The 13,279-nt window shown below is 40.0% G+C and overlaps 1 protein-coding gene across 1 annotated transcript in view; it reads right to left on the bottom strand.

The window, feature by feature from the left end:
- atp1a2a (ATPase Na+/K+ transporting subunit alpha 2a) overlaps positions 1–13,240 on the bottom strand; it is a 58,802-nt gene extending 45,562 nt beyond the window's left edge. The window contains 6 exon segments of the mRNA XM_051953311.1: positions 1,746–1,880; positions 2,336–2,449; positions 9,763–9,966; positions 10,747–10,806; positions 12,151–12,225; positions 13,112–13,240. Of these exon segments, the coding sequence (XP_051809271.1) occupies positions 1,746–1,880; positions 2,336–2,449; positions 9,763–9,966; positions 10,747–10,806; positions 12,151–12,225; positions 13,112–13,123 (600 nt within the window). The 5' untranslated portion in view covers positions 13,124–13,240.
- Between the last annotated feature and the right edge of the window lie 39 nt (positions 13,241–13,279).

Below are 13,279 nucleotides of genomic sequence, written 5' to 3'. Positions count from 1 at the left end.
CAAAATTGGTCTTGTACAGCCTATTTTTTTCCTCAGGTTTCTTCATAAAAACACAGATATTTAGCACTAATCACCAGTGTTTAATTACGCCGCTTCAAAATCCTACAGGATAAACTCATAAATGGCCTGAAAATGTAAAGAAATTTCTCCCTGTGGTAGCAGGAGGCATACAGAATAAAATTAATCAGGGCTAAAGATTCAAATTTCAGAGAACTGGTACAAAATGTGTGCAGCAAAATGCTCTTCCATCTGCTCATCACTATGAGCAGAATCATGCTTGAACAATCCAACTCAGTTTTTCATTCAACTGCAAATGGGAAGCAGACAACTAGCCACTCAGAAATCGTTTGAAGGCAGCTTGGAGGCAAAACTTATTCATGCTACACAGAATGAAAGCATGCAAATATAGTCAAAGGCATTATGGGATATGCTACTCAAACAGCACTTCTGTATGTAAAACTAAATGTTGTGTGGCAGGAGGGGAAAAAAGCTGTAATAAGAAGTATGAACCCCATTCAGGAGATTGTCCTTTTGAGAGTCAGAGAAAAAGCTTTTGAAAGAAACTGGAAAAAGTGGACCCTTTACATGAATTAGGATCCCAGAAAAGTAAACAGTTGCTTTGTTATTAATGAACTGAAAGTAAGGATGTCTGGTTACGTGTTTTGTGAATGCAGTGGTTGATGCAACATTTTGATCCAGACTGAAATATTTTGATAACTCGACTGATTTACAGGAAATGTTTGATTTGAAGTGAAATGTTCTGACTGCTGTTTGACAGGCTGTGTCAGCTTCACTTGCTACCATTAAGATGCTGACAAAAAGAAAGAAAGAAAGAAAGAAAGAAAGAAAGAAAGAAAGAAAGAAAGAAAGCATCCAAACATTAAGAAAAAAACAAAGACAAAAACAAATTTAGCACAAGCTAAAATGTAAATGCCAATAGGCTGAAAGAAAGAAAGAAAGAAAGAAAGAAAGAAAGAAAGAAAGAAAGAAAGAAAGAAAGAAAGAAAGAAGCTTACTATATGCTAAACATAGGAAAGGAAACTGTAAGATAGCAAGATTAAAATTATTTTATATGCTAAACATAGAAACAAAAGAAAAAAATATTCCAAATTCTAAATATAAACAAGAAAGAAAGAAAGAAAGAAAAATTGAAACAAAGAAAGCAAAAAACCTAGTACACGCTAGTAATGTAAATGCTAATAGGCTAGAAGAAGGAATCAAAGAAACAAACAGTAATATAGCAAGATGAAAGATTATTTAAAATGCTAAACATAAAAGCAAAAGAAAGAAAGAAAGAAACTAACTAACCAGCTAATTAACTCAATGCTAAATTGCTCAATTTACAGTTTAATTAAAACATGTAGCAAACTAGCTAACTACGCCAATGTTAACAGGATAAATATAGGAGAAAGAAAGAAAGAAAGAAAGAAAGAAAGAAAGAACTCCATCTAAGTAAATACAAAATATACTACATTTAGAAAAATGGAAACAAAGAAAGCAACAAGCTAGCAATGTAAATGCTAATAGGCCAAAAGAAACAAACAAACAAACTAGCTTACTATATGCTAAACATAGGAAAAGAAAGAAACAACACTATAGCAAGATTAAAGATTATTTAAAATGCTACACATCAAAGCAAAAGAAAGAAAGAAAGAACGATAGCATCAGGCCAGTCAGCTGAGCCACTGTAATCCCTCGGAGACCTCCAGGCCTCCCGGGTCTCAGCCCAGCACCTCCTCTCCTACCTTGCATCCGCTGGAGGAGATCACTCGAAGGTCAGCTGGGACACGGTCTCCCCCTTTGATCTCCACCAGATCTCCCTGCACCACAAGCTCTGCATTGATCTGCATCTTCTCCCCCTCCCGGATCACCATGGCTTGCTGGCATGGAGAGAAAAGGAAGGGAGGCATGAGAAGGGGGAGGCAGGGTGAGGACGAGAGAGAGACAGTTTGGGAACAGAGAGAGGATTTAGTCAGATGAGGTGAGAGGAGAGAGATGTAGAAAAATAAAAAAGAGGCGCCAGAGGGTGTAGAGGTATGTGAAAGGCAGTGATAGAGAGAAGAGGAAGGAAAAGGAGGGAAAAGACAGGTAGGGAAAGAGGCACAAGAGCCTAAATAGATTAAAGAATTAGGCAATCGAAGTGCTAGAGGTGGATAACGCGAGGGGAGTTTTTATGCAAACACGCTCACAATCCAAAGTTGGCTCAAACATTTATTCTTCCTTTGTGCAAGCTTATTAGGTTTCCACTCAAGTGAGTGTGTAAGCCCTACTTGAGGGATGGCTTATTGATTCAGAAAGCTCTGGGACTACACCAAACACCAAATAATCAACTTACCTGTGGCACCATTTTCTTGAAGGAGTCCATGATTCGAGAGCTTTTGGCTTCTTGGAAGTAGGAGAAGCAGCCGGTGATGATCACCACGGCTGCCAGCACCACACCCAGATAGAGCTACAAAACGGGAGCAAAGCCAAGTCAGTATCAGCTTAGGCAGGATTCAGTTATTGTAACGGCACGTTTAAGCGAAGGAAATGTTGATTTAGGGACTTTAAACTGGTTTTAAAACAGTAAAAACCTGCAAAAAAAAGAAAAGAATTGGAAGCAAAAAAAAACTAAAAAACAAAACAAAAATCAGGGAAGCTTTCAGTTGAAGCGGGAGATTTAAAAAGAAACAGTTAACCAAGAGCTGAATTCTCGTGTTCTATTCTTGTCATTTTGGACGGTCCGTTCAATGTTAGTCCAAGTGAGCATCTGTCTCTCAGACCCAGAAAACCGAGAGCTGAGACTGTGATCTGCGAGGCCACCCAGAGACTCCTGCTGAACCACTGCCTTGCTTTGTAGACGGCTGCTGGTTATGTGAGAGCACAGAATTCATTTTATTTCATTTTCGGTGTCTATTTTCAGTTCTGCAGTGAGAAAAAAAAGAGAAAAAGGCTGTTATGAGTTCAGCTCTCACTGATGCAAACAAGACAGCTAGGCACTTTGGATGAAAGCATCTGCCAGCTGGTGTGCTGTATGTTTTGGACTCCTGGAAAATAGAATTCCTAAATCCTGAAAAGTTTGCTTTTTTGGAAGGTGCTGCTTTCATTTGACAGCATCAACAGAGTGCTTTCCTCTTTTACATTTGAATGAGTTTCTCTCTCTTTTTAAAAAAAAAAAAACTGTACCTGTGCAAAATCTTCTAAACCAGGAAATACATTTGTACCGTCAGAAAATCACTTGTCAGTGTTTACAGCATTTGCCTCCAATTCAACGCTCAGTTTGCAGCTCTGTTGCCTCTTTTCGCTTCAGACAACAGTTATTCTCGTTTGGCAGCTGCACAGAATCACAGGAGCAACATCTGTCCTGGCAAGTGACACATTCAGACCTACAAAAGTTTCTTAAAAAGTCGAGGGAATAAAACCTTTGTGTCCAGATTGCAATAAACTGTGTAATTTCAGCTACACTCCCAATGCTTAATGTAATCTTGAACCTCAATAAATACATTAAAATAATGAAAATTAAGTTTTTATCTGACAAAGACAGCATGCGACGTGCTCTTCTGGTGGATTTTCATCTTAAATAACTGCCTGTACGTACTGCAAAGGCTCAAAGTGCCGAAGCTGCAGGCAGTCTGGGCTTTGAAGCAGCTCAGCAGAGCATCCAGCTGTACATACTCAGTACTGAATGAGGAGATTAAATCGCGAGGAGATTAAAGTTATCACGCGTTCACACGTGCGTGCGTCTATCTACTGTAGGTTACTGTATATTATGTAAGGCTTTAATGCTGACTGGAGCTTGAAGAGTGATGATTGCATAATGAGTCAGAGCCATAATGTGCAGCATGGGTGGCGCTTGGCTCTGTTTGCACAGTGGTTGGTCTGAGTATTTATCTGTGCTAATGCCAGGACTGCTGCCGGTGTCAGCGGTTGTTTCTACGTCACACTTTCCGATGCAGGGAAAGGATTCTGTGTCAACGTGTACTTCTACAGGACCAAAGCCTCATGTGGTTGTAAAAAAGTAAAGTTTAAATGTATTTTATGCCTTTGAATTTTAGTTTTTCTTCTGTTCTGTTCCTCACTTCTTTATTTATTCCATTTTCTCTTCTGTGGATTCTGTCTCTGTGTTGTCTAATGTGACCGGGTTTGCTGTTATTTCAGCCAGGGCTTCTCAGAAAAAGAGGTTAACATCTCAAGAGGCCATGCTTGTTAAGTAAAGGTCATGTAAAAACACCCCCGCAAGAAAAGAAGAAAAATTTCCGGAAACATTCCTTACCTTTCCTTTTTTCTTCTTTTCTTGCGGGGGTGTTTTTACATGACCTTTACTTAACAAGCATGGCCTCTTGAGATGTTAACCTCTTTCAAAACACTTAATTTCCGGAAACATTCCTTACCTTTCCTTTAAGGTTTTGACACTTCTGGTCCCTGGTTGAAGGTTAAGGTCTGGTTCACGGTAGAACATGCAGTGTGTCTTTTAGATATTTGTACATTTGTATGTTGTGTGCTATGCAGTATTTTCAAATTTGCATTTCGATTCTCAGTGAAATCATAAAAGTGGCTTACAAACTGGTCAAGCTGACATATAATTTGACATACATTCCATGCAGACTATAAAAAATTTAATAATTTAACTTCTGGTAAGTTTCTAATCTTTCAGTACATACTGGTATACAAAAACAGGTGCACAATATAAGAGGACGGTGATGCAAAACCATTTGAATATTGTTATATACAGCCATTTGATTTGATAGTATCATGGTATGACTCAATACAAATCAACCATTATGGTCCTTCTGGGGTGACAAAAAAAGATGGAAAAAACTCCAAAATTAATAGTTTTGCACATGAACTTTTATCTGATGTAATATTGAGAAAAATGCGACACTGAATTGACCATTTCATATGTGATTGTTGCATTAATCTTCCAAATTGTGATGAAAATACTGCTGTGATGCGATGTTGAGACAACTAAAGTCAGAAAAGCTGCTTCATACGAGATCTGGAAGACGGTTCAACATCAGATTATATTTTTCACACAATCAGTGTGAAAAATATAATCTGCCAAATTCTGTTGATTTCATGCAAAGTAATTATAATCTTCTGAGTTTTCATTCTTTTAGGAAATATCAGCAAGTTAACACAGTTATAGAGAGCTGTGAAGTAAAACTGTTTCAATATTGTTATATACACCAAGAAAAACTGTCTTTTTCATTTCCTTAGGGTATTCTCTCAGTAGAATATCATTATTAGCAGGTCTTACTACATTTAATTTGATAATATCAAGGTATTAATTGATACATATCAGTCATTAATTGCCTTTCTGGAGCGACAAATGAGTTAGTTTTACACACGGTAGAGCTTCATCTGATGTAGTTTTAAGGCATTCAATTTTTAATTTGATCATTCTATACGTGATTTTTTGCAAAACAATGATGTGCTTCGACCAAAGATTTTAAAAATCGTAATTATACCTGATCTGGAAGTTGGTTTAGAGTGAACACTAGAAGTGTAGTAAGGTAAATGGAGTGCGTATATCTGAATAAAGTGTTTGAATTTAGTTTGCATGTACAAGGTAAATATGAATATTTGTGCATCTATATACTGCTGCACTTTGCAGTATGTTCATATTTCATTTTAGATTCTCCGTGGCATGACTTATTAGCAGATAGCATGATCAATCTGACATACAATTTGAGAAATTCTGCTAATTTCATGCAAAGTGATTAAGATCTATTGAGTTTCTGTACACGAGCAGGTACAAACAGTTAAAGAAAACTGTGATGCGAAACTATTCGCATCACAGTTCTCTTTAACTGTTCAAGAACTGTGAGTTACGTGACGATCGGCATACGTTTGTCCGTCTCTTTGTCTGTCTGTCTGTTAGCAACATTACTCAAAAACGGACTAACGGGTTTGGATGAAATTTTCAGGCAAGGTCAGAAATGACACAAGGACCAAATGATTAGATTTTGGCAGTGATGCGGTTTATAGTCTGGATCCATGGATTTGTTAGAGATTTTGGTATCATTGCAAGATAGTGGCACGGCGCCACTGTAACTATAGCTGGGTTTCCATTACAGTTTTTCGCAAAATAAAAGCGATATTTCTAAAATTTCGACAAAGTATATTTGCACTTTGAACGTGTTTCCATTGAAGGTTGTTCTGGGCAGAAGCATCGTAACTCTCGTAAAATACCATCCTGCGAGATTTCAATGTCGAACCCTTTCTCCCTCATTTCCGCTTCTGTCTCCTTACACACGTGGACAAAATTGTTGGTACCCCTCAGTTAAAGAAGGGAAAACCCACAATTCTCACTGAAATCACTTGAAACTCACAAAAGTAACAATAAATAAAAATTTATTGAAAATTAAATAATCAAAAACAGCCATCACTTTTGAATTGTTGATTAACATAATTATTTAAAAAAACAAACTAATGAAACAGGCCTGGACAAAAATGATGGTACCTCTATAAAAGATTGAAAACTATTTGACCAGAGTGACATGATTAACTCAGGTGTGTCATTTAATTGACATCACAGGTGTTTCCAAACTCATAATCAGTCAGTCTGCCTATTTAAAGGGAGACAAGTAGTCACCCTGCTGTTTGGTGAAAAGGTGTGTACCACACTGAACATGGACAACAGAAAGCGAAGGAGAGAATTGTCCCAGGACATCCGAAAAAAAATGATAGACAAACATCTTAAAGGTAAAGGCTATAAGACCATCTCTAAACAGCTTGAAGTTCCTGTGACAACAGTGGCTCATATTATTCAGAAGTTCAAGACCCACGGGACAGTAGCCAACCTCCCTGGACGTGGCCGCAAGAGGAAAATTGATGACAAATTGAAGAGACGGATCGTTGGAATTGTATCCAAAGAGCCCAGAGCAACCTCCAAAGAAATTAAAGGTGAACTCCAAGGCCAAGGTACATCAGTGTCAGATCGCACCATTCGTCGTTGTTTGAGCCAAAGTGGACTTCATGGGAGACGACCAAGGAGGACACCACTGCTGAAAAAAACTCATAAAACAGCGAGACTGGAATTTGCAAAAATGCATGTTGACAAGCCACAAAGCTTCTGGGAGAATGTCCTTTGGACAGATGAGACCAAACTGGAGCTTTTTGGTAAGGCACATCAACTCTATGTTCATAGACTCAAAAACCAATCATACGAAGAAAAGAACACTGTCCCTACGGTGAAACATGGAGGAGGCTCAGTAATGTTTTGGGGCTGCTTTGCTGCATCTGGCACAGGGTGTCTTGAAAGTGTGCAAGGTACGATGAAATCTGAAGACTATCAAGGCATTCTGGAGAGAAATGTGCTGCCTAGTGTCAGAAAGCTTGGTCTCAGTCGCAGGTCATGGGTCTTCCAACAGGACAACGATCCAAAACACACAGCCAAAAACACCCAAGAATGGCTGAGAGAAAAGCGTTGGACTATTCTAGTGGCCTTCTATGAGCCCAGATCTGAATCCCATTGAACATATGTGGAAGGAGCTGAAACATGCCATTTGGAGAAGACACCCATCAAACCTGAGACAACTGGAGCTGTTTGCTCATGAGGAGTGGGCCAAAATACCTGTTGACAGCTGCAGAACGCTCATTGACAAATACAGAAATCGTTTAATTGCAGTGATTGCCTCAAAAGGTTGTGCAACAAAATATTAAGTTATGGGTACCATCATTTTTGTCCAGCCCTATTTCATTAGTTTGTTTTTTTAAATAATTATGTTAATCAACAATTCAAAAGTGATGGCTGATTTTGATTATTTAATTTTCAATAAATTTTTATTTATTGTTACTTTTGTGAGTTTCAAGTGATTTCAGTGAGAATTGTGGGTTTTTCCTTCTTTAACTGAGGGGTACCAACAATTTTGTCCACGTGTGTATCCCTTTAAGCTGCAGTCAATTCCAAAGTACAAAAAAATTGCTAATATTCTATTTGTAAATAAAAGTATGACGAGAAATACAGGGAATATTGGACGCGCATCGCGAGGTGCATTTCCTTGAAAATGACCTATTCGTGGAATATATACCGACTTCAAGACATGTTTTGGACAAAATAGTTTACTGGCTTGTTTCGTCTGGATGTCCAAGGTTGGATTATGGCCGTTTTTTGTGGAATATTTTCATCTGTGTGTAATAATGAACCCGGAAATGTGAGTCGCGCTGTGTACATTGAAGCCGTGTATAGAGAACGGATGGATGGATATTTGTTGTTTTTTGGACAAATGTGTTTATATTACCCGCTGTGGTAATCACATCTGAAAGTGGTTTATGCCGGCGGATTCATGAGAATCTAAGCTTTCCATCGGCGTATAGTGTTTGTATAATCGTGTTTGCAGTTTCAGACATTTAGCAAATTGCTTATGCAGATCTCAAAGTGTACCGCGGGCGGAACACTGAAGCACAACTGAAGCGCAACGGGTTAAAACACTGCATTCCTCTGCTGTTTGCTGTCTAGTATGGCAGTGATGTTTTTCTCAACAATAATGGCAAGAAAAGTCTCGGTCTCCTCTTCTGTCCACACGTACCGTGCCATGTTTACTCAGAGAGAACTGTCATGTGACCAGGTGCGTCACATCCAATGACGTACAATTGCGGAAAAAGTGTTTCCATTGCGCTTTTGCGATATTTTTCAATATCGAAACGTCTGAAAAACCACCTTGTGAGAGCGTCAAAACTTTTTAGCGATATTTTAGTTCTTTTTCGAAATTCAGGTGTTTCCATTACCAGTTTTTTATTGCGCTATTTACATTTTGCGCATATCTAAGGGTAATGGAAACGCAGCTTATGACAAATGGACACTACGTCGGCTGCCAGGTGATGATCATATGATTGCGATCCTACTACAAATCGACCGCTGCCAACTTAATGGAACTTATCAGTAAGAAATGATGCTAGGAACAATTGATCGAGTCCCATTAATTCCCACCACCCGTGACATATTTCGGTCGTGCAATTCAGTATCGAAACATAACATACACATGCATAACACATGCCTGTGCTCAGCGCAAGGTCATTGTCTCTGTGGTTACATCTATATTAAATGGCCACATTCTATGGTGCAGTGATTTTGGATCAATAACTAATAAATAAACAAATGCTGAATTCCTAAAAAGAAAAAAAAAAAAGAAAAAAAAAAAGGAAAATGCTGCATTTCTGAACATGCCATATGGGGGAATAAACAGCCTTGGTGGAGTCTTGCGCTCTCTGAGTGCTTTTCTAATTAACCAGGTGTCACTCCATTTGATTTGAGAAGATAAAGATATTGACTGATACGTAGCAATCTGGAGCGACAAAATTACTGGTTTTGAGCATATTAAGATTCATCTGATGCAATTTTGAACAACAGAAGGTACTGCACTGAATTCAGCCACTGATTTGGTGATTTCATTTGTGATTTTTGTATTATTTAACCCAATTACACTACAAGTATGGCTGTTGGATGCTGAGATAACTAAGACAGAAAAACACATTTATACCTGAACTGGAAGATGGATTAGCGTCAACACTAGAAGTAGAATTAGGCAAAGGCACAGACGTGTGTCTGAATAAGATTTCTGAATTGAGTTTGTTTATGCATGGATGTACGTATGGGAGCTGCATGCAGGTAAAAATGAAATGCGTGTCCCTGCAGGCTGTGTGTCACTATGTGTCTATTGTAACTGCATTAAAGCTGTGACTGCCTTTGCTTTCCTGCATCTCCCACAAGGAAAGTGCGTGATTATCATGTAAAGTGCGTGCTTCTACACAGGCGTGCATGTTTTACAAGCAGTTTCTCACGTTGTCATTGGGCGGCTCATCCTCCGTGGCCACCTGGATGCTGTAGGCCAGGAAACAGAGGATGGCACCGATCCAGAGCAGGATGGAGAAGCCGCCGAACAGCTGACGGCAGAACTTGACCCATTCCGGGGTTGTGGGAGGAGGAGTCAGAGCGTTTGGACCGTCCCTGGCCAGAATCTCCACGGCTCTGGCATTGGTCAGGCCCTGAGGGGAGAACAATTTTTAGGAATGAATGCCTTTTCTGCCTGTGTGGGGGATCTTATTACAACACAACGGCCCAATTTTCACCGTGGCTTAAAAAGCAATTTTACTGCTACAGTTGCAGAACATCAAGTATTCCTGCCTGGCCTACTTAACAGCACAAGTATAATACACTGGGTGACTCCTCTCGTCTAAGGTGCTCCGCTTTTATACTATTGGATGTAATTTTACTGAACATTTTTGTCTCCCTGATTTTCTGCCTGGTAGTGTCAAGGTCTAATTTAAAGAAAATCTACGTAAATACCTGAAATACTATAATTTCACTGTATTGGACAGCCACACAAATTGACTCTCTTTCTATCCTCAGCAAGCGTTTGACATTTTTACAGCTTGTACTATTCCTTGCTCTCCCTGGCTTCTATTTTTTTCATTTAAAAAAGATAAGACAATATGAAAGTAAAGGTATGCATCAAATGTGGTTACAGCAAAAAGGCTCATGTGATGTCTTTGTAGCAGTGTGTTGGAGGGATATTTTTTTTTTGCACCAAAGTGTGCAAGTTTGTTTGTGTGTTTGCAAGGGATTAAAGATGAAGCAGACTCAAGGTGAGCTGGGGACGCTGCAGCGAGTCTAAGTTGACCAAAGTGAAGCTTGGTCTCGGTTTGGATGTTGCTTTCTAGTAAAACGGGAAGCAGAGATTAAATCTCTGTTTGAGATATTACAGCAACTCTTTCTGGTGTGTTTGTGTGCATGTGTAAATAAGAGAGTTGTGTGTTCACTGTTACCCGTGTGAGGTCCATTCCATAGCGTTTTCCCAGGTCATCTAGAGCGATTTTGTGGTCATCCTGCAGGGAGAAAAATGTGTTATTTTGCCGCAATAGAACAGAAAACAGCCAATTATTTGACTGAGAATTTGTCCTTGATGTATTAGAAACTGCACATACTATCCGGAAGCAGCACAGTTAATTTTAGACAGTGTGATATGGAGCTTTATGTGCGGCTGCAGCTGCAAAGAAAAGTGTATTAAGCGACCAGGGAGATGGTCAAGACGATCATGAGGCCACAGCACTGATGCACTACAGCCCATCTTTTGTAAAATACTTCACTCTATCTATCTAATAGGGATCTGGGGGATTTATATACAGCATATGATTCATTCCTCATAACAGAACAGGTCAAAGGGTGATGGTTCTGAAAAATGTGAGCCAACAAAACATTGCTGCTGTTGCAAACCAAAAAACCCCTGAAACACTATCAGAACATTGTATATTGTATTTGCAGGTACATTTTCTCTTTCACGGGTGGTATTTTTCCACTATTGCTGCACAAATGCTCAGACATTTTCACTGTAGATGGCAACAAAAGTTTGAGCTGTCAGGATGGTGTCATAAACTGAAGTGCTGCTTTCTTTGCTCGACAGTAAGACAGGGAGGAATCCATCAGTTTCTTCTTCACCAACAGCAACAGCAGCAGCGATTTGGACCGCAATCAGGCGACACACCCCAGCGTTCGCAAAACAGTCAGGTAGTTAGGTTTTATTTATATTTCCCCTCCACCCGGCATTGATCAGCCATTGTCTTATGGAGCTTTAAAGGCTTTCTCTTGAGAAAAAAATGCAGGAAATCACTAAGTGAAGAAGGATTTGAGGCAGACTGATAAAAGCAAAAGAAACTAACGCTTAATCACCAAACTTCTAAGTGTTGACGGTATCAAAGGGACTGTTTTTCTTTTATCAGTCACAGGCCAACTTGATAATTGACAAGAGCCACTTTATCAGAGATAGCGCGCGCTGAGAAACTTAGCCTAGTTTTCATGGACGTCGCTTGGCTGCATTTTGACAGCACCTCAAAGCGCTACAGCTTCGGCACAAGACAAAAACCCTGCACTACACTGCTGGTGGCCCACAAATTATTCAGGATCTTTTTCTGAGTACAAAGACGACCAGCCAAAGGGTGGTTGAACAGATAGGAGATGACAGGCTGGCTGCGAACCTGTCTGCAAGCGGCTACGTTAAACAGGTTTGGATTGCCATTTTGCTTACGGGCCACTGTTTTCATTTACAGCCTTGTTAAATAACCTAGTGTCTTTGGCGTAACGCTATTTGGGGATCATTTGAGAGCAGCAGCGATGGAATCAATCACGGCGCAGAGTGAGTGTGGGTTGCAGCAGTGACAGCTTGTTTTTCTTACCAAGGCCACCTCCTTCTTCAGCTCATCCAAATCCTTTCCCTTCTTCCTCCTCTTCCCTCCAGTCTCAGCACCACACTGTAAGAAAAAAAAGAAAATTACTATGTATCACCTAATATAAGCTGGAATAGCCACATGCTCGGTGGCCACATTGTGCTTTTGCCATTTACATTCATATTACAAGCATCAGTGTGAGCACAATGGACTTTGTGTTCGCTGGTTCATTTCAATCTCCTGGCACTGTTGGCAAATCATTCGCTGAGTTTTTTTTTTCTTTTCTTTTCTTTCCACATAGCTTGAGTTCCTCATTTGTGAGAGCGGGAAGCGGCTGTGTGTCATGAACAGTTGGGAGAACGGTGCATCATGGAAATCATCTGCCGCTGTCAGTCTCCCACCCTCCCTCCCCTTTAGCAGCACGTGTGCATGTCAGTGAAGGGAAAATGGGGGGGAGGAATGAAGAGGGGAAGAGCGAGTGACACAAGTGAAAAAAGTAATCAAAAAAAGAGCCAAAGAGAGCCGGTGGAGTGCCCCGAAATGTGTCTGGCATAGCAATTTCCCCCCACTGTGTGCGAGGAAGATTACCACACCGTCCTCCCCATAAAGCTAAATTGAATGGCCCTGATGGAGAGAATAAAAACAAAATTACGTAATTGCCCAAATAAACAGCAAGCGAGGAGGAAAGCCATCATCCTGACACGTTACTGTCTCTTTTCTTGCTGTTGTTTTTGTTTAAAAAGAAAAAAAAAAGGTAGATATCAATTCCTGAAAACTCTTCCGTGATGCATGTCCATGCCATATGCTGCTACTGTACAAACTCCAAGAACACTCCAACTGGTGTGGTCACTCATGCAGCTCAGGGAAGAAAAGATAAGCCTCTTGTGTGATAAAATTCGTGGAGATACAGTGGATAGTTTCTGTTTGAGTTTTGTAGTTTCTTCCAAAGACTAAAATAAAGAGAACTTACCCCTCTGCCCATGCTGGATGTCCAGACGTCTGCAGGTTATAATGTGAAGGACGAAGCTCAGGGGCCACAGCTGAGACCTCCCGCCCCCACATGGAGAAGACACTTGTGGCTTTTTTTGGGCCTGGCCTGCCCCCCCACTTCCACACACACACACACACACACACACAC

Source organism: Acanthochromis polyacanthus, chromosome 9 (assembly GCF_021347895.1).
Source record: "Acanthochromis polyacanthus isolate Apoly-LR-REF ecotype Palm Island chromosome 9, KAUST_Apoly_ChrSc, whole genome shotgun sequence".
NCBI lineage: Eukaryota > Metazoa > Chordata > Actinopteri > Pomacentridae > Acanthochromis > Acanthochromis polyacanthus.
This window is presented reverse-complemented; position numbering and strand designations above follow the sequence as displayed.